Genomic DNA, 22,605 nt, shown 5'->3' on the forward strand with positions numbered 1-22,605 from the left:
TAATTAGTGTCACTTCTGTCTTTATAATTTTTTTTACCCATTATTAATAAACATGCCACCTATGTGATGTCCATTCAGATCTGGCTTTGTTCTTGCAAATATCACAATTAGGAGGCCTTGAATATGTTAGATATATTAATTTTACTAAACCAAGAAGACTGGCAAATAGCTGAACCTACTTAAAATAAACCTTTATGCAGTTTATGTTGAATGAAGAATTAATTTTAAAATGTACCTTCTAGGTGCATCCACCACAAGGAGAATTCTTTTTCAGTTTTTGTTAAAATGAAAACCAGTCATTGTGAGAAGTCAGGAGATAGATGTTTTAAATCAGAAAATGCATCACACAAAAATAATTTATTTATTTTAACCTGGTGGATAGAACATTGTGAATCATTTATTGAAACTTAAATTGGTTCTTTACAACTATTAATTTTAATAAACAAATTTATAGCAACTAGTAACTAAAACGGTAATGCACCTTGTTATGAGATTGATTGGTAAGAGAAGTGGAGCATGGGGTTATAATTTTGTATCCTTCCAAATAGCCCTTGGATTAAAATTTTGCCTTTTCATTTAATGAGCTATTAATATTAACAGGTTCTGCTGATTATTGCATCATTCAGGCAAGGATAAACACTCTCTGTGAAGCATATATTATAAAAATTACATATTTGGAAACGATAGAAACTTTCCGGACACAAGAGTTGTGAAACTGTATTTCTGCCACTTGTTAGAGATTGAGAAGAGGAATATGACTCTTTCTGTTTGATATATATTTGAACAGAATTTATAATTTCATTAGGAGAAATTTATAATTTACCTAGAAAAAAATTAATTTAGGCAGCCCAGGGTGGACTGATTATTTTATTTATTCAACAAATGTTGAGTACTGTTAGGTTTTGGGTGCTAGGATACACCAGTATTTGATAAAGGAGGCAGACAATAAACAAAAGCGTATATATTAGGCAGTAATAAATGTTGTGGATAAAAATAGAATAACACTGGTAAGGGGTCTGTAGAGTGGGCTAAGGGATACTGTTTTATCCTGGGTGGTCGGGGAGGACTCCCTGATAAGATGACATTTAAGTGAATATCCAGGGGAAAGATCTCATAGGTAGAAGGAAGAGCCAATATTGATACAGTATCTTCAGTTGGGGTTATACTAGGGGTCTTTGAGGATATGAACAGGGCTGGAGCAGAGTGGTAGGAAATCATATCTGAGAAGTAATGAGTGGTCCAGAACTAGAGCCTGTAAGTCAGCTTATGATCTTTGGTTTTTACCATGAGTAAGATGGGAAGCCATTGGAAGGTCATTGTTTTACTAAGATCACTTTGGATAATGCTTGAAAAAAGTCAGGGGTGTGGTGGCAAGTAGGAAGCAGTGAGACCAATTAGGAGGCTTTGGCAAAACTCCAGCTGGAGGTGATGGAGATTTAGGGCATTTTTTGAAGTAGAGCCAATGGGTTTCTTGACTAGGAGGAAGAGGTGTAAGTGAAAGAGAGGAATCAGGATGAGCAACTAGAATGATGGAGATTTTAACTGAGATAGGGGAAGACTGTAGCTAGCACTGGGTTTGATGCTTAGAATGAGTTAGTGGTGATGGTGGTAGTTGAGCCGGGTGGGTAAATCAGAAATTCCATTTGGGGTATTTTAAATTGGAGATGCTGATTGACATCCAAGGGCAAATGTCAAGTCAGTAGTTGGATAAAAAAAAGACTAGTGCAGGTATGGAATGAAGATGAGAATTTGTGAATCAGCATTTGCATGGTGTTTAAAACCATGAAACTAGATGAGATCATTTAGGGCATGAGGACAGACACATAAGAGGCCTGATGTCTGGACCCAGGGTACTCTAACATTTTAGAGATCTGGTAGATGAACAGAAATCTTCAAAGGGGAGTGAGAAGGAGTAACCAGTGAAGTAGGAGGAGAACCTCTAGAAGGCAGTGCCCAAAGCCCAAGGGAGGAATGTATCTCGGGAGGAAGAACATGGTCAATTATATCAAATCCTGCTGGGAGGAGAAGTAAGATGAGGTCTAGGGCTTCACCCTTGGATCCGTAAAGGTGAGGCCAGGGTGATCCTTACGAGAGCAGTCGTGGTGGCTCATAGTGGTGGCACCCAACTGGAATGGGCTCACAAGAGATTGGGTTGGCAAAACATCTCTGATGCTTGCAGAAATTCTTCTGTTGCATATTACAAGATGTTATCTAGAATGCTCATAAAGGACACGTTTGTTTAGTGACTGTTAAAGGAGATGATAGGTATTTAGCACTTTGTCGTTAAAAGATATTCAGTAAGCATGCTGCTGCTGCTGCTGTTTTTGTCCAGCTCCATGCCAGGTACTTTCCAGAAGGCAGAGACCCTGTCAGCAGGTTCTCACTAGCAGAGCTGCTTGTGAGTCAGTAAATGAACTGATCTTCACAACAGTTACAGGAAGCTGGCATTATATCTTTATTTTGAAGATGGTGAAAAGTAGGGCTTTGAGAGGTCTTTTTGTTAAAAACATGTACCAGTGACCAATCCTAGCCTCCTGACTCAAGCTGAGAACTGTTTTATCCCACCCTGTGTCCTCAAAAAGATTGTGATTTAATGTAGGGACAAGGGATGAGAACTCTTTTTTTTTAGTTTGGGGTTCAGCTTGGGGGATCTAGTTCCATAGCTCACCATCATTTTTATCCTCTTTGGTTGATATATTATTCTCAGTAATAGGCAGGTAGGTAGAATAACGGTCCCCCATGGATGTCTTCATCCTAATCCCTGGAAGCTGTGAATATGTTATGTGATATGGCAAAGGAAATTAAGGTTGCAGGTGGAATTAAGGTCGCTAATCAGCTGACTTTAAAATAGGGAGGTTATCTTGGATTATCCAGGTGGGAGACCAGTGTAGTCACAAGTCACAGTGTAGTCTTTACAGGTGGAAGAAGAAGGTAGAGAAGGTCAGAGTAATGTGATATGAGAAGAACTTGACCTGCTCTGCTGGCTTTGAAGGTGGAGAAGGGAGGAGGGGACCCACAGCCAAGGAATGCAGGTGGCCTCTAGAAGCCAGAAAAGACAAGGAACCAGATTCTCCCCCAGGGCCTCCAGAAGAAGGCAGCCTGCTACCATCCTGATTTTAGCCCAGCGAGATCTGTATTGGACTGCAAGACAACAAATTTGTGTTGTTTTGAGCCACTGAGTTTATGGTAATTTGTTACAGCAGCGATAGCAAACTAATACAGTAAATAATGTGATTGTATAATCTTGTTCCCTTAGCACTTTTCATTCTTAGCCTTTATTCTTAGGGTCTGGGGACTAAAATACATCCAGCAAGGGAGAACATACAGAAAACAGTGGTAATGAAATTGCTAATACTGTCGGGAGCTATATTTATAAAAACTTATGTATGTCTTTTCTAATAATTGCTCAAGAATGTTGTTTAAATGATAATTCTACTTGACAATTAGGGCCCGATACTACCCTAACAAGACTTTGACAGTCTTTTCTCTGCAGACTCCAGAAATGCTATAAGAAATCTAAATAACACATAGATTTCTTTTCATCCGTGAGGTATTTCAGTTTGAGTACAATTGTTTTTAAATATAGTGATTCACAGACATCCATGTCATCATAATTCTTTATTTTAGAATATGATTCTCTTCTCCAAAGACCTCAGGGGATTAAATAAATCTCTCAAAATGGCATCAGAGGGATGGGAGTGGGGAAATCTCTGATAAAGCTTAAGATTTTAGTATGTTGTCATGATTTCCATCAGTGGTTAGGTATTTTTGAGATACTTGGCCTGTGATGGGCTACTTTTGGTCTTTATAAGCATCCAGGAGAGACTATTGGCTTAATAAGTAGGGGACTGTAGCATTTCCTTTTACTTTCTTTTTTCTTTCTTTTTTTTCCCCAAAGATTTATTATTTATTTATTTATTCATTTGTTCACTCATTCATTCATTTTTGACTTCATTGGGTCATCTTTGCTGCATGCGGGCTTTCTCTACTTGTGAGTAGGGGCTGCTCTTCGTTGTGGTGGCTTCTCTTGTTGCGGAGCACTGGCTCTAGGCTCTCAGGCTTCAGTGGTTGCAGCACAGTGGGCTCAGTAGTTTTGGCTTGCGGGCTCTAGAATGCAGGGTCAATAGTTGTGGCACACAGGCTTAGTTGCTCCGTGGCATATGGGATCTTCCTGGACCAGGGATCAAAGCCATGTTCCCTGTATTGGCAGGCGGATTCTTAACCAGTGTGCCACCAGGGAAGTCCATCCTTTTACTTTCTTAATACCAAGATTCATACTTAGATATGTTTGAAAACATTTTTGAAATGTGACAAACTCAAAAGTAATATATCTTCATTTTTTTGTAAGTAGTATAAAACAAAGAGGTAATTAGATTAGAAATATTGTTTGCTCAATTTTATGTCTGGGAATAAACTCAAAAGGGGGGATATGAGTTGTACAGCTTAAAGTTGGGGACTATAATACAAATAATGGTAATATTTTTAGTGATTGACATTCACCGGATACTTACCGGATACTGTACTTTGTGCTTTACATACATTTGCTACATTTGATTCTTACAGTAATCCTGTAAGGTGTGTATTATCATCCTCCTTTCACAGAAAATGAGGCAGCTGAGGTTTTAAGTAACTTGCCCAGTGTATTAGGACTGTGTATGGTGCAGCCGGCATAAGAAAACTTTATTTTAGCTTATTTTGTGACTGGCCACTTGATTCTGAATTCTAGTAGGCTTTTGAATGATTTTCTCTCCTTTCTTCCCCTGTCCTTTGTTAACAAATGACATCAGTGAACTTTACCAAGATTTTTTGATCATCCTTATTTCTCTTATCTCTTGCAGCATCTCTTAGATTTTTGCTTTCTATTTGAATACTTCCTCGAAAAATATGTTTCCGTATGGGAGTTTGTGCCATGAGTCTTCCGAGCCTTTGTAAAGTGTCCTTGAGGCAGATCTGCAGGGAAGCAGCCCTGGGAGGAGGTGATGCTGTTTGGCAGGGGAAGGATAGAAGACAGAGGAGTGGATGCAGGGCAGCCGTCACCCCTGCAAGGGTCCGGCTGTTGCTGCTGACTTCTGTAGTGGATGGGATGGCAAAACCTTTTAGGCAACTTCAGCGAGAGGTAAGCACTGGGTGGGTCTAAACATATCCCCCTTCTACATGATTTCACTTGCTTCCAGAGTTTCTCACTCAGGGATATTATTCTGGAATCCCTCTCTCATCTTGATACAGTGTTCAGGGTTGATTTGGGGGGAGGGGGTGAGCAGCTCAGGCCACTCTTTCTCTGTCTTTGCAAGAGCTGTGTATTAGGGTTCCGTAGAGAAACAGAACCAGTGGGCTCTGGACCAACAGGAGCTGAGAGAGAGGGAAGGAGGGATGGGGGAAGAGAGGGAGAGATTTGAGAGAGGATCTGAGAGAGATCCAGTAGAATCTGAACAAGGATCTGAGAGAGACCAGTAGGATCTGAACAAGGATCTGAGAGAGACCAGTAGGATCTGAAAGAAAAAAAGACGTATTATAAGAAACTGGGTTGTGTGATCATGGAGCTGGCAAGTCCCAAGACCTTCAGGGTGAGTTAGCAAGCTGGAGACCCAGAAAGAGCCAACGTTTCAGTTCAGGTCCTAAGTCAACAAAAAAGTCACCCACTTGGAAGGCAGTTAGGCAGGAAGAACTCTTCTATTCAGTGGGAGGGAATAGTTAGACCTTCACCTGATTTGATGAGGCCCACCCACACTGGGGAAGGCTGTCTGCTTTACACAGTCTGCCAACTGAGATGTTAATCCCATCCCAAAACACATCACAGAAACACCCAGAATAATGATTTGCTGAATGTCTGGGCACTCCGTGCCCCAGTCAAGTTGACACAAAATTCATCATTATAAGCTGGGTTTTCTTTTTTCCACACATCATCATCAAATAAGACCATACCAACACGGATACACTTATTGCTTTTCATTTTCTTGTCTTTCACGTTGGCTAAAATTTCTAGATCAGTTTTGAAAAATAAAGTGACTGTAGACGTTTTGTTTATTTACTGAAAGTTTTTTTTTTTTTAATCAGAAATGAGTGTTTAATTTTATAAATGCTGTTTCTGTCAGTGTGGGCCTATGGGGTTTTTACTTTAAATGATGAAATCAGACTTCTTAATATCCAGTCTTTGCATTTCTGTAATATTTGATCAATTTGATCACCAAGTTTTCTATTAATATATGCAGAGTTTGCTTTATGATATTCTATTTTGAATTTTCACATTTACATTCTTACATCAGATAACTGATAACTATGGTTTTTTTCTTTTTTCCTTTGTGTTCTTCGGGAGTTTTGATATTACAGTTCTGCTGCCTTTTCAAAATGAGCTGCGAAGTGTTTATTTAACTGTCATGGGACAGTTTAAATAACTTAGGAATTTTCTCTTCTTTGAGGGTTTTTAATAGAACTTGCTGCTGAAACAGTCTAGGCTAGGTGCCTTTCTGCAGGAGATAGGTAGTACTTTGATGCTTTTTATTTTGTTACTTTATTCGGTGGTTATCTTACTCTGTCTTTAAGAAGTGCTAGTCCTTGGACTTACTAATTATTCAGCTTTCTGATTTATTAATGCTTTTTTGCTTTTACCTTTGTTAGTGTTCTCTGGTTCCCTGCGATACCCACCTATCTGATGCCAGTGTTTCTTGGTCCTACAGTGCTTACAGCTAGAACTCCCAGACTGTCAGTAATGCATTGGCCAGGTGTTAGGTGCTTATAGTCTCTGCCTGTAGGAGCGAGGTGGAGATGTATAGTGGCCAGGGTTGAAGGTGCAGGTGTGGAGAAACAGTGGGCAAAAGCTGCAGACAGTCACCTCCTTCTGGAGAAAAACAACCCCTAATGGCGGGGGGGAGGGTCTGCTCTGTCGAGTGGGGCAGGCTCCAAGTCAGGGGCATGGAGCATTGGTAGGAGAGCTTAAAAGCATCTTTCTACGTTTTGTTTAGGTGGGTTCCGTTTTCATGGAACAAATCAAGATGTGTCATGAGTTCAAATTCATATTCAACATATGTATCAATTTCTCCTTGATTTTGGTAATGGTTTATCTTAATTTTCATTTCTATTTGGGGGTTTTATCTGTATCTGTTTCTTCATGGAGATGATTGAGAAGCTGTCAGAGGCTTTGAGGGGGGAGTAGCTAGCCAGGTGCTTCTCTGCACCTAGAACAGGGCATGGGCAGTTGAAAGTTGCTTAAGAGGTATCTAATCTTCCCGCAAACAAAATAATCTCAAGAACTGTGGTGCTTTACTTTCTGATGTAGCAATAAGCATAGAAATTATAAATACATGTAAATTTATCTTGAAAACTGAGCTCGCAGGATCTCTATTGCTGCTGCTACGACTACTTCCCTCTGTTTGGTGTCTCCACCTGCCTCCCCTTCCCTCTGCCCTACCTGTATCTGTAAAAGATGATCTCTGAGGTTCCTTTTGGCTGCTGTTCTATGATTTGGATTTTCCCGTGTGGAAGTCTAAATGAGAATGTCTCAGAAAAGCTTCTTACTAAACTCGGTCTGCCGTTAACGATGTACTTGTGTTTTCACTGGTCTTTGTTAGGTACCCACAGTTTTGTTAGGTGAAGTTCAGAACGATGAAAAGGCATAAACCCTGCTTCTAAGGATCTTGTGATCACCAAGGGATATTGGGAAGAAAGGAAAAGAGGGTTATGTTGGCTTTAGTGGCGGAAATTGTCCACCTGAATGGCATATCTTGAAGATTGGTCAGGTTATTCCATATGGCTGGAAGGAAATGAAAAGCTTATTTGCTTTTCTCATTTTTCCCCCTCTTCTCTATATTCTTATCGCTTTCCCAATATAAAATAAATGATGGGAGTTGATCCTGTTTATGGTATGTGGCTTAGGGCATGGAAACCTTCACCTTATTTTTTTCCTCCTTGAATTGAACATGAAATTCTGATACTGCAGGGCAAAGGAGAGACCAGGGTTTATGAAGACTGCATATCTTGTGAATCTTAAGTAGAGCTCTTCAATTATTAGAGGCTCAACTTTTTTCTCATTTTTCTAGTCCAAGTGTTAAACAGGAAGGAGACTAGCTTTTGAGACAGAAGAATCTTAGTTCAGAAGATATAAAGTTTTGAAGAGGATGTTGAACAATGGCTTTAAAAATATATAAATATAATAATTCTATAATAAATATGGTACTTATTGATTTTAGAAAATTTAGAAAATATTGGCAGTAGCTCACAGTAATGATTTTTTTCCCCCAGATCTTTATTGGAGTATAATTGCTTCACACTGTTGTGCTAGTTTCCGCAGTATAACAAAGTGAATCAGCTGTATTTATATATATATGGCCCCTTATCCCCTCCCTCTTGAGCCTCCCTCCCACCCTTCCTATCCCACCCATCTAGAGTTTTATTTGCCATCTTCTATAATGGTTACAGCAACCCTATGATGGGGGTCCTGTTATCACTTCCATTCTGCAGGTGAAGAAACTGAAGCTTAGGGTGCTTTCGGTGTTTATTCTTCTCCTTTCCCCCTATATGTGTATATGAATTTCTTCAATAACATTTGGATTGTACAAAGCAGGTTTTTATGACCTACTTGTTCACCTAATAAGACATTTTGAGAACCTTTCCCTTTGTTATTAAATCATCTTTGAAAACAGATTTTAAGGTCTGTGTAATATTTAATCTTGTGAAATTTATTTAACCCAGTGTTTCTTGACCTTGGCACTATTGGCATTTTGGACCAGATAATTTTTTGTTCCGGGAGATTGTCCTGTCTGTTGTAGGATGGTTAGCATCATCCCTGGTCTCTGTGCACTAAATACCAGTAGCATGTTCTTCCTCAACTTAGTTGTGACCAACAAAAATGTCCCCAGACATTGCCAAGTAAATGATGCGGGGGGGGGGGGGAGGAGGGCAAAATTACCTCCAGTTGAGAACCACTTATTTAACCATATGCATTTTAAGCTTTTAAAAATAATATATGCATATGAGTAGACTCATCGGAATTTTCTATATATATGAAAAAGTAGACCCATATCATCCAGATTACATTTATCAGCTCCTAATTTCAGCTACTTGTTTTTGATGAATGTGTGTTTTCGGTTATAGCAGTATTGCTTGAAAGTAAAAAATTTAACAACATTATTTGCATTCATATAAGAATGTAATTGCTTGTCTGTCACCAGCCTGTTGGAAAGGCATCCTGGGAGCTTTGACCACAGTTGTTTTATTGTAGATGAATTCCATTATCTCCGTGTCACTTTCTTAAAAAGTTTGGTCATTGAGGCAGCTATAATACCTTGTGTTATTAATGGAAACCAGAAGTTACTCTCTTGGCTTGTTTATGTAGTTTTCTTGATATGTTTTGACATTTCAGAAGGATATATGAAGCCATCTTTCCTACCAGATAGTCATCTTTTTGTGTAAATAAAATCATCCTTTTGTAATAGAACTATAGCCTGTAATAATTAATAGTTGCACTTGCCCTTTTAAGGAGGTGGCAGTCATTTGGGGAGGGGGCAAATACAAAGTTAATAAAAGTGCTTAATTCTTGATGAATTTTGAATCTTACAGTTAGTCTTTTTTTCTACAGTTTTTCTCATCATAAATCTCTCCTACTCTTTCTGGAAAAGTTTAAGACTGATCGGACATACGTGGAGATGTCCTTTATTGCCCATGGATGTTTACTGGTGACATTACGGTTTCAAATAAACGTATATGCACAATAATATATACTTCTTGACTACTTATATTACCTTTGTTGATAATAAAGTTGATAAAACTACTGTTGTAGTGAATAGTTCCATTCCTTAAAAATTTGTTGTTTTTGAGACTCAAATTATGTGTTTTAATTGACTTACAGTATAATTTCAATTATGCTTTAAAAAAATTCTTATTTGTATCTGGCACCTCGTGTATTTTGTTTTATTTTTCTCTTCTCCCTCTGTGTCCTCTAATAAGTAGTGATCAAAAAGAAATATTTTAGTATATCATGGGGCTTCATAAAGTGAATTATTTGTAGAGAGAAAATGATTTAAAATACAAATTTTCTAGAATTCAAATGGCTGACACTAGATTTTGATAGTTTTATAAAAATATCTTAAACTTATATGGCTGACAACCAACTTTGAATATTTCAATTCTTATTAAGGTAATTAGAATTTTAGAGAAAATGTTCTAGAGGAGGAAAGCCTTTATACCTCAGATTGATGGCTGATTATTGATTTGCTTTTTACTAACACTTAGTTTTTTCCTTTGGAAGTTCAAACTGCTTTTTTTTTTTTTTTTTTTTTTTGACAATGAGAATTTTGTTTTGTTTTGTTTTTGAGGATGTTAGTGTTCTGTATTGTATCTAGCTTTAAAACATTGGATATTTATTAAAGGATTTGCCCCTGGTCAGATGTAGTTGATGACAAGAGATCAACTAACCCATTCATCTTATTAAAATTCCTAGAGGTTAAGCTGAGGTCTTTCTCATAGGTGAGGCTGGATGGGATGAGGGGCACCTCCATAGAGTGATAATGTGAATTGTCTGGGAGAGCTCCACTGGTAATATTTTCCATTGGCTTAACTTGGACTTTGTAAATATCTCACCTCACCCCTTCTGTATATCTAGTATCATTTTGTTTTGTGAAAAACAAAACAAATCAACAAAACCCAAAGAAGACAAAACTGTATTTTAACAAAAAAATGATATCCAGAAATAAAATTTTAAGTTCTATATTAATAGAAACAATAGAAAATGTAATAATCTTTCTGTTAACCTCCTGAATTCATATGACACTTTTTTTAAAGTAAAATTCAGGTCTTCATTTGGACTGTCACAGTGATACATAAAATGTACTGATGTGTGAAAGATGTGGATAGAGTTAAAACAGGATGCAAAATTTGTTATGAACAAACAATTTTTTCTTGTACACAAAATTATTGGGTGAAAAGTATGATATTCTTATTGGTTATATAAGTCTAAGTTAGGTGATGGGACTTCCTCTGTGTAAATTTACCCTATGGTGTTAGTAACAAATTACTAAATAGTTTTTGAGGCAGAAATCTTGAATTGCCTTAATCTGTGGTCCCCCAAAGCAATTTTTTTTGCTTTTTAGTTCAAAACTCAGTAAAAATGACCATGATAAGAAATTTATTTTCAGATAGTTTTTTAGAATCCTATAGGATGATCTGAAGGACTTGTCTTTAATTAAAAGTGCTATGCACTTAGTGAAAATCCATGTTGGTTGCAGAATTGATTCTTTTTAAAGGAAAGCTGCAGATTTCTCTTGTATGGGTAAATGTCACTCTGTTCATATCTTCGCTTAGCTGCAAGTCAGGACTTGTACTATTCCTCTAGGTTGTCATAGAAACGCAGTTAACTGTCATCTCAACTCAGACTGTTGATGGTTTTATTTGTAGGCTTGCAAGATGATTAAAATTTAACAAAAATTATTGATTTGCTTTTTATTAACACTGGGTTGTTTTCCATTGAAGTTCATATTGCATGAAAGTCTTTTTTTCTGTTTATTTTTGTTGTGAAACTCTATATTAAATCTACGTGATTTTTTAAAAATGTTTTTTATTTAAAATGTGATATATAGTCTGCAGCAGTGAAATAACCTCTGTGAATTGTCTTTTTGAATCACTTTCCATTTTCTTTGTTTACAGCGAGCAGAAAACACCTTAAAAAATTCACCTTTAGCCTGCTTTTAACTTAACATAAAAGATACCTGTCAGAAAAGCATGAAATGCTACATCAAGTACCTAATATTGGAGTTTTCATTTTATTTATGGTTTTTGAAGCCTAGCACGAATGCTTCAGTGAACTGTGCTGTGAAAGTATTTATTTTTGTATATTTATGTGAGAGAAATTATTTAGTTTTCACTTATAAATAAGACAGGCAAACCTTATTTACAGTAACTTTAATGGTCTGTGGATGAGTGCTTTTATGCAAAATAGTCAAGAGGCTAGAATTAACTTTTCACATTGGATGCACATTTGATGTCCGGCCTTGAACAACATGTGGCATCTTATTATAAAGACTAACATTCAGGATTCAATTTGTATTTAACACATTTACTTCAGAATGCACACATCATGGCTTGGTATTTTTAGTGTTAGCTTTGTAATGATTTCTATTTCTTGCTTGTAGATACAGAAGTAGAAGTGTTTATTTGTTGCTTTCGCTAATTTTCCTTTTTCTAGGTTTTTTTAAGACTTGGTTAATTAGCTGTTTGATATTTTATTTTAACAGCAGATCACTTTTGGACATGCAGCACCTCCTTGGGTTGGGGTCATTATCATTAAGTACTTTTTTAAAGAAGGGTAGGTCTTTTAAAGAACCATACACGTGATACTTCCTTCTGTGGCTGTTAGTTCTTAGAGTTATTCTTGGAAAGTTAATAGTAGGTAGACCATCTTTGATTTTTAACACTCTTTTACTAAATAAACAACTAATAGCTTGTGTATACTTGAAGAAGAAAATTTGAGACAGCTCATCAGTAGACATGGAATATTGATTTTTTTATTAAAAAATAAAGGTTTATTACTAGGTTTATTGCTCTTAAAATTTTATTAGTCCTCTTGTAGCTAGTCTGCATGATGGCCCCCAGTGATCCTCACCTCCTATTATTCCTGCCCTTGTGTCCTCCCCTCCCACGCTGAATCATGGCTGGCCTGTATGGTCAACGGAATGTTGCAGAAGTGTCAATGTGTGACTTCTGAAGTTAGGTCATATATAGCATTAGGGTTTCCACTGTGCATTCCCTTGGATTACTCACTCTGGGGAAGCCACCTCTGCCATGTCCTAAGGACACTCAAGGAGCCCCTTGGAGAAGTCCAGGAGGCCAGGAACTGAAGCCTCCTGCCAACAGCCAGCCCCAACTTGCCACCCATCTGAGTGAGTCATCTGGGAAGCCCATACTCTAACCCCAGTCAAGTCTTCAGATGCCCAGCTCATATCTTCCCTGCAACCCCATAAAAGATCTTGAATCTGAACCACCCAGCAAAGCCATTTCTGTATTGTTTACCCACAGAAACTGTTAAATAATACATATTTACAGTTTTAAGACAGTAAAGGTTGGAATAATGTATTATCCATCTATAGATAACTAATGCAGCTGCTAAATAAACACATTTTTAAGCATTTCTTATTAATCACATAGTTTATAGTTTTTTGTAGGCATGAAAATTGTGGAGGCATCTGTTGTGACTTGTAATTTTCATAGGAGTTTTTATACAAGGCATTGGCATTAGAGCATTCATAACTGAATTTGAATTTTGGCTTTACTTTCTACCCACTGTGTCTTGAAATTACCTAAAATTTCTGATCATCAGTATTTACTGATATAATGGGATAATGATATTTAACTCTCCCTGTTTTTTTGCTTAAGTCAGGATGAAATGAGGTATCGAGTGTTAAGTCTATAGCATGATGTTTGATATATCTCATCCTTTCTATTTATCCATAAATTAGCCCTTTTTCATGTGAAGATGCAGGTCTTTGCCCCAGGGGTGAAGACTTCTGTAAGCATCTGAGTTTGTAGTCTCTGTGTGACTGTTTACCAGTATTATAATTTTTAAGAGGCCCAGTGCTTATCACTCTATAAGTCATTTTTCTTTTACATAATTTTCTGTTTACTGTGATGTGCCTAGGTGTGATTTTCTTATTTATCTTGCTTAGGTTTGCAGAGCCTCTTGAACTTCTGGGTTGATGTCTTACCAGTTTTGGAAAATTCTCAGTTGTTACCGTTGTGAATGTTCTTCCTGTCCCTTCTCCCCCTTTTCCCCTGCATTTTCCTTATCCTGTGGGATTATATTGAAAAGATAGGTTAGTATATCTTTTCACTGTGTTCCACATATCATGTATATTTTTTCTGTATTTTCCATCCATTTTCCTTCTCTGGGCTTCCCTTTGGATGTCTTTTGACCTGTTTTCCATCTCACTAATCCTGTCTTCTGCTTTACTAACCTTCTGTTGAACCATCTATTGAGTTCTTAATTTCAGTTACATTTTTCAGTTCTAAAATTGTCATTTGATTCTTTTTTACAGGTTACAATTCTCTGTTGAAAATCTCCTTTTTCATCTATTTTATTCCCTCCCTCCCTCCCTCCCTCCCTCCCTTCCTTCCTTCCTTTTGGAACATACTAGTTGTAGTTATATGGAGTCCTTTTCTGCTAACTTCAGTTAGTAGATCACCCATGGGTCTGTTTTTACAATATTTTTTTTCTCCTTAATATTTAGTCATTTGGTCCTGTCTTGTGGTGTACCTAGGAATTTTTTGTTTTGTTTTTTTTTTATTTTATTATTATTATTTTTTTTTGGGGGGGGGTACATCAGGTTCAATCATTTGTTTTTATACACATATCCCCGTACCTAGGAATTTTTTATTGAATTCTTGGTATTGTAAGTAAAGAATTGTAGAAATCCCAGTAGTAGTCTTTCTCCAAGGAGTCACCCTTTCCTTTGCTGGACAGATAGGTTGAGGGTTACGTACCTTACTCTAGTCAGGGATTGAACTCAGTCAAAGCTAGACGGAAGTTTGGGGAAGCTATTGTTCATGTCCCCTGGGGACCAGGAGTCTCAAATGAGAGCCCGTGGTATTTCATTTCCTGATGGCTCTTGAATTCTGGTTCTCTTCCTAGCACATCAAGGCAGCAAGTTTGCATTTTTGAGGCTTTCTGTTTAGCTTTTTTGTCTCATACCTTATGTAGCTCTGGAACTTGGCAGTTGTCTTTTGGGGAAAAGTGGGTGTGTAACAAACTTACTTCTTTGCCTCTGTCTTCCACTGGAGTCTTAGCCCATCAGATCTCCAGTCCCCATAATTACCAGAAGGTTTGCTGTTTTCCATCCTCCCAGGAGTGGCCATCTTTCAAGGCAGAGATTCTCAGCCTCTTGTTGATAAATGACTCCATGAAGAATGACTGTAGAATGCCAGCTCACCTCTCTCCATGGTTTCTGCACCATCTTGGAATCCTAACTCTTCTAGTTCAGGTTGCCTCAGCAGCCCTTTAATTGATGCCTTAGAGTGATGTTGCTCTGTATTTCATTAAGCCTTCCTAATTATCCTGGGTGAGAACATTGGTGTGCCTCAAACTACCCAAACGTTAGCTGGAAGGTGAGGACTGCACAATTATTTTTGAAGGAAATGATGAGTAGATTATTTTTATGGACTTCTTTTTTTTAGCCAGCTTTATCCTGTCACAGTTGTCAGCATATGCATATTTTTATTTCTCATTATATTTTGATGCAGTAAAATAAATATTTTTCTGAATCGTAATAATTTTTATAACTATCCTTGATTTATTATTTCATGGCCATTATAGTCAGTGTAGATTCCTAACTTTGTAATTCTGAGGATTAAGGATGTTTTATGATGCTGTATCAACAGTGAAATTGAACATATAAAGTTAGTAATAATACATATAAAATGATTAAGAAAATTTTAATGCATAAGTAGGTTTATTCGGATGAGTGTCAACAGTGCGTATTCTAACATTAAATAATGACTGTTCGTGGTTATTGGTTATTTGTAATAAATATTAAAATTTTTTCATCTGAAGAGTAAGTACAATATATAGTTTGTTTTATATAAAATTTCTAATTTTCTTTCACTTTGATTTAATTTTTATAGTTATATTTTTCTAATTAACATAAGAGATTCTCAAATCTGACAAAAGTATTTGTAATCTTGAAATGCAAAATTCATGACTTTTAGAGGTTTATTACATTCCTATCTCACAGCTGTGTTTCATTCATGTGCAGGAGGGCACACTGATAAGTATTTTGCCCACACATCTTTTATTGGCTTTTTCCGCATAGTGGGACAGACAGTTTTGTATTAACTTTAATATGCCAAAGTTGATTACTGTTAACAGTAAATATATAGTCCTGCTTTCAGCTTCTGAATTTATTCTGCCATTGAAGTTGTAGCATTTGATAGACCTTGGAAAAATGAAACATGGGGATCTTAATCTTTAGCTGTAGTCGGGTTGTTCACAGTCATTGAGGGAACCATCTCTGGTTCCCCCTTATAATGTGTGTTTTGAGTCTTTGACTATTTCAGATAAGTCCATGAGGGCTGTCACTTTCTCCGCTTTCTGTGCAGGAAGAAGAGAGTGAAGAGGAGCCCAAACTGAAGTATGAAAGGCTCTCCAATGGGGTAACTGAAATCCTTCAGAAGGATGCCGCTAGCTGCATGACAGTCCACGACAAGGTAAGGTGGCCCTTGTAGAGGATTTTGTTGTAAGTTGTTTCTGTTGTAAGTTTGTTGATACTTTGGAGTCTGGGTGCTTTGGGTGGTGGTTTTTACAGTAATTGTGTCTCCTTTCCATTCTTGCTGTCTTCCTTCTCACCAACAAAATACCGAAACAAGAGTCAGAGATGTTACATATGTGTATTTGTACCCACACCACCAACTGCAAGGGTTTATCAAGTAGGATTTAGATGATGATGGATGGGAAAGATTTGTAGCACATGATTCTTGGAAACTCTAGCACTTAATTCCTCAGATCTTAAGTAGTAGAGTAGGAAAGTATTAAGATGAGAAGTATTGTGGAGCTCATTGCTTTCGTGAAAGTAAAAGAGATTCCATTGAAGGCCTTAGGAATCATTAGAAAGGCCACGAATTATTACTTATCTATCATATGAATGAATGAATATATTCCACATCTGGGTCTTCACTATAACAAAGACTCCCACTAACTTTCTGAATCCAGGCTAAGCACTGCTATACAGGATGCTTAGCCCGTTCTTGGACCAAAACAATCCAGGTCATAATTGGAATATTGGAGGCCAGGCAGTTTCAACCATTGCTCTCTCTGCCCCATGAGTCCTGGAGTGGGCCTTGGTACCTCCACAAAAGGCAGACCCCCAGCTCTGAACCATCTCCTGGCTTTATCCCCTTGTTACCAGCAGCATTGCCTCATCCTCCTCCTTGCCTCCACCCAGTTCCCCTTGACTACAGATTTCATCCCATTGTAAACAGATTGCTGCTCTTGCTCAGCATGCCAGTAGAACATGTGCCCTCTGTCTTGTTTTTCCAGAAACTACCCCCCAGCCCCCTTTCAGCCCTGTTTCATCTCTCCACTGTTAAGGCCGCACTCTAAAGGGTGTCTGTACCTTTTGGGCTATACTCTTATCCCTTTATCCTTCAAGCTTTTGTATTCATCTTCCCACTAACCCTGTTTTGTGACTTTATGAAGCCCTGATCTCTGATCCATTCTTTTTTTTTCTTTTCTGTCTCCGTCAAGTGGTCAACTATCCTAACTTAACTTTACCAGCAGGTTCAATTCTCTAGTGGCCCTGACCCTTGTGTGCCCCCTGTCTACACTCTCAGCTCCGAGTCAGTGCTCTGATGAGCAAGGTCGCCTGCCGTGTGCGGGTACACCTTGCGTGCCAAGGTGCGCATGTCACTAAAAGGGCTGATATTTATATGTCCTTCGTCAGCTCCTTCAGTCCCCTATCCGCCTCTTCAGCCACGATCCCTTCACTCTCAGAGGATGATGTCATTTCTGTTTAATTAAGAAAATGGAAACTATCAGGCATCATCAGCCTTGATTCCTGACCCCTTTCGCAGCTCATCTGAATCCATGCCCCTTCTTCCCCACAGGAGCTGTTCTTCTTCCTGCTCAAGGACCTTTTTGTCCACTTCTGTTCTCCACCTCACCTTGTTTCCTCCCTTCTCTCCTAGCGAAGCAGGCTTTGCCATGGAGCAAACATAGCTCTAGCCCCACGTGACCACGGATCTACTTTCTGATTCGATGAATGTGCTTATTTGGGATATTTCATGTAAATGGAATCGTACATTGTCTGGTCTCTGGTGTCTGGCTTCTTACACTTAGTATCATGTTTTTGAGGTTCACTTGTGAACCGCGACACTTGAACATCAGCACTTCATCCCTCCTTATCGATGGATAATATTCCAGTGTATGGACAGAACATGCTTTGTGCGTTCACCAATTCGTGGACATTTTGATGCTTTTGACACTGTGGATCTCACCTTTCCTGTCAAAACTTCCTTATCATGACACCATTTTCTTATCATTTTCTGGATTGTTTCTTTTCTTCCCTTCTGGTTTTCTTTGACTTTCTTTTACCTCCACTTTGCCCTTACATGTTGGTTTTCCCAATATTTGGTCCATTGGCTACATGTCTTCTAAATGTATACTTTTCTTGATTTCAGGTTTCATGATTTCTGTGGCCACCTCCACCCTGACCCTCCCCAGAATAGTGTGCTTATTTATCCAGGTGCCTCCTACACAGCTCTACCCTTGATTCTGTTTTTACCGGAGACTCAACATGTCCATGCGCTCATTTTTTTTTTCCCTGCTGTGACCACACCACATGGCATGCAGGATCTTAGTTCCCCCGCCAAGGATTGAACCCGTGCCCCCAGCAGTGGAAGCACGGAGTCTTAACTTCTGGACCACTAGGGAAGTCCCTGAGCTCACCTTCTTTTCCCTCTAACCTTGCATCTGTGTTGGGGCGTTCTCTTTCCCCACCCAGTTAGTCCCTAAGTCCTGGTTGGTTTTCTCACCACCCTTGCCCTAACTGAGGCCTTCATCTTCTCCTGCCTGTACTCATGTGCCTCTCATTTTTCTACTTTAAACTATTCTGCCACCTAGTTGCCAGAATGATCTGTGGAAAATACAGATTCTAAAACCCAGGTCTGATTTTCATCATCTACTGAATAAAGTCTGAGCTCCTTCATGTGGTGTTTAAGGCCCTCTGAGATCGTGCCTCCTTGTGTGATTGGCCCCATGTCTGACCACTTTCTGCCACAAGTGTGATGCTCTGGCAGCAATCCTGGCTGTTCTTATTCATAACATCTCTTCTGCCTGGATTCTACCCCAAAGTCACCTGCTTGAATCCACTCCCATCCTGAGCCGACGATCTTTTAGTTCAGGCATTCATCATTTCTCCGCAGAACTAATGGACACGCTATGAACCAATCTGTTTTCCTTTAGATTTGATTTCATCCTACCTCATTTATAACAATTCTTTCTACTGAAGTAATCTTTCAGGAATTCAGATCTGATCATGTGCTCCCCTTCCTAGAATTCTGTGTTGGCTTCCTGGTGTCTTCATGACTTGGACACCGCCCCGCCCCCCCCCCCATTTGCATACCTTTCATCTCTCTGTAAATATTCAGAAGCCTGCTATTAACCAACCTTGCTGATCTCATTGCCTGACTCCTCCCCTGGGTGCTTCCACCATATAAAACTACTTGTAATTTTTTGACTTTGTCCTGCTTTTTATGTGACTATTGTGCACGTTGTATCCCTGCTGCCTCAGATGGTCTTTACAAGCCTACCCCATCTGTCTACTGTCTAACTCCTCCTTCATAGTTGACCCTTGAACGACACAGGTTTGAACTGTGCGGGTTCACTTACACACGGATTTTTTTTTTCAGTCGTAAATACTGCAGTACCTCACAGTCCCTGGTTGGTTGAATTGTGGTTGTAGAACCACTGATCTGGAGGAACCGTGGATTTGGAGGGCCAACTATAAGTTATATGCAGATTTGTAACTGCAGGACGTGTGGGTGCCCCTAAACCCCACATTGTTCAAAGGCCAGCTCTCTACTATTGAAAAAAAAAAATCTGTGGACCCTCCCAGTTCAATCCTGTGTTGTTCAAGGGTCGATTGTACTTATTTGTAAGCATACTCTAAAAATTTAATTTTAATTAATTTTTTATATCTGTCTCTGCCATTGTACCATCATCCTTTTAAGTCATACTTGCTTATTGTCTAAGCATATCATAGGCGCTTTTTGTGTGTGTGTGTTGAATAAACCACCAGGTGGATGAAATGGAGAACAAAGTTTGCCTCCGCAGAGATCACACTTTATTAACACCATACTTAATCCAGCTTGGCCAAGGAGCCTGATGGTGGGAACTGTAGTCAGACTAAGTTTGAGAACATGCATTCTTTTTTTTGGGGCTGTTATTCTTTTTATTTATTTATTTATTTACTGGCTTCCAGCTTTGTTTATTTTTCTTTGCCATACAGACATCATTATTCAGGTCAAACTGTAAGGTGCAAATAACAAGAGCCATCCTTTCTGTTGGAAGATGAAGGATTCATAGACTATCAGAACATGCACTCTTGATCTGAGGCCCCGTTTCTATTTATCAGGCTTCTGAACCAGTTGAGAGTATTTTAGCTCTTAATACTGGCCCTGGCTCTGCCATTCATTGACTGTCTCCAGGGAAGTCACATCAACTCCCAGAACTGATTTCCTCATGTGTAATTGAAGGCAGTCCCTGCTCTAATGTTTTGAATGCTATAAAGCGCTGGGTGAAACATAGATATTATTATACAGCTGACCACATTTGAAATGTGCTACTTCTTGTTTCTTTTGTGGTGTCCAAAAGACTGCTTGTCACTTCTTCTACCTGTTTACTTACAAAAAGTCCAATTATTCAAAGTAAAAGCAGTTATGCTAGTGGATGGTTCAGAAGGATTGGCTGCCCAAATGATAGTTTATGAGTCAAGTTTCTGTATTTAAACAGGAAAGGGACTAAATTATGTTTATTCTTTACCCATGCTGGATTTTAAGTGTTTGCAGGTTAAGTGAAAAAAAAAAAACTCAATAGTTACAAAAGTGCAAGGCTTTTCATGTCTGGAAGTAGAGTCATATTTAAAGGATTTATATTTATGCTTGTGATTTATGGCCAGTTCTGCATTTTTTTCTTGTATTTTAAATAGTTGAAAACACTAGCAAATGAAAATATGACTCATTAATAGTTTTGGTAGTTAAATAAAATTTTTAAGAACTGTGGTTGCCTCATCAAACTTGATTGTTTTAAGAGCACATAAAATTATTTATTTCTAAAAGGGAGCAACAATTTATCCAATCCAAATGATGAAATGTTTCCTTAAACAGAAGATAGCTTGTCATGAAAACCACTGCATTTTTTTCAAAGATGTTCAAAAGTAATTATAGTTTTAGATTGAAACGTAAAATCAAAATGATTGTTTTATGTTTCCTTTCCATTTTAAATATTAAATGAAACTAGTAATTTTGGGGGAAAAAAGGGAAGGAATTAATATTTGGGTAAAGTGGTCTGCATAGAACCTTTAAAACTGTGATAAAATATAATTAGAAGTTTAAGAATGGCCTTCACAGAGGTATCAGAGAATGACCCAGCATTAAAGCATTTTAAGGATCCAAGCCCCCTCAGTTTCCTTCCTTCCTTCCTTCCTTCCTTCCTTCCTTCCTTCCTTCCTTCCTTCCTTCCTTCCTTCCTTCCTTCCCTCCCTCCCTCCCTCCCTCCCTTCCTCCCTCCTTCCCTCCTTCCCTCCCTCCCTCCTTCCCTCCCTCCCTCCCTCCCTCCCTCCCTCCCTTCCTCTGCACTATGTGGCATACGGGTGCTTGAACCCGTGCCCCCTTCATTGGGAGCTTGGAGCCTTAACCACTGGACAACCAGGGAAGTGTCCCCCACCTTGAGGAGAGTCAATACTGTCGACTGCTTGGGTGTAGTGAGCTTTTAAAACCCATTCTTTGACCGTAGATGGCATCAGAATGGAGTATTGTTTGTAGCTAGTATTATGTGGTATTTTTCTATTTAGATATTGTCAGTGTCACTGTGGAGAAAAAATTACACCCCTGTAAGTCCTCTATTTCTGATTAGGATGTTCTTTTGCTTTGGAGGAAACAGACCTATTTGGTTTAAATATTGACTCATTTTCCCCCCAGAATTACCTCTTCCCCTTCCCTTTCCAGGGCCCCGGCATCCTGTTTTCAGCAGGCTTGCTGTCTGCCCTGGATGAGTAATCGGCCTGGCACCTCGTGCATTCGGGCAGGCCTGTGCAGCGGAATCGTCATACCTAGTTATGTCTGCACACCTGATGTTTTATTAACCAGTATTGATTTTTTTACCCGGGGGACTTTTTTTTTTCTCCCTGAAAAAAGGCAACCTTGCAGGAGTGAAAGGCATTGCAGGGGCTGAATTTCTAATGAACCCCCTTCTTTCCCTTTTTGTGGCTCCTCTTTAATGTAGCTTCATATTTTAAGTGCTTGATCTGAAATTTCATTTTCAACAATACCATTCTGAGAAATCCTTTTAAATCTTGACTTTCCATAAGGTTATTTTTTTCCAAGATTGTGCCGCTTGACTGAAACGCTTAGTAGTGCCTGTAAATTTGAGCATTTCATTCTAGGTTGCAATGCGGCGTGCTCCCATGCAGCGAAATACAGAGAATTTGGAACTCTTCGAGTAATGCTTAGAGAAATAAAAGGGAAGAGAAATCTCATGTCCTATTTCAGGTAGCCCTAAAGTTTCTTCTCGTTTCTTTAGGGTTAGTTCAAAGAATTAAAGAAACAGTGGGAGTTATGAACTAGTTTCATGTCATAAAATGAATATGTAGCTCAGCCATTATTTGTGTGACAGAAAAGGATTTTTTTTTTTTTTGTATTCAGAAATAAACATTGACACTTAATATCAGACATTTACTTTAGAGAAGCATTCTAATGATGACAGTATAAGTACATCTGAGTTTTTAGATCTCTCAGTGTGGCATGAATTTTCCTTTCTGCAAAAGAATACTTTGGAGTGTGTGTGTGTGTGTGTGTGTGTGTGTGTGTGTGTTGAACTTAAACGACAGCACAGATTTACACCATTTGCCATAAATT

At 38.5% G+C, this 22,605-nt stretch overlaps 1 protein-coding gene across 3 annotated transcripts in view; it reads left to right on the top strand.

The window, feature by feature from the left end:
• The window catches only part of VPS41 (VPS41 subunit of HOPS complex), a 182,219-nt gene that overhangs the window by 21,436 nt on the left and 138,178 nt on the right, over positions 1–22,605 (top strand). For 2 of the 3 annotated variants that reach the window (XM_057731540.1, XM_057731542.1), the window contains one exon: positions 16,075–16,182. In XM_057731540.1, coding sequence (XP_057587523.1) covers positions 16,075–16,182 — 108 coding nt within the window. Of the gene's footprint in view, positions 1–4,894; positions 5,117–16,074; positions 16,183–22,605 lie in introns of those variants that run through there. The other variant, XM_057731539.1, reaches the window with a different exon arrangement.

This window comes from Hippopotamus amphibius, chromosome 4, assembly GCF_030028045.1.
Source record: "Hippopotamus amphibius kiboko isolate mHipAmp2 chromosome 4, mHipAmp2.hap2, whole genome shotgun sequence".
Classification (NCBI taxonomy): domain Eukaryota; kingdom Metazoa; phylum Chordata; class Mammalia; order Artiodactyla; family Hippopotamidae; genus Hippopotamus; species Hippopotamus amphibius.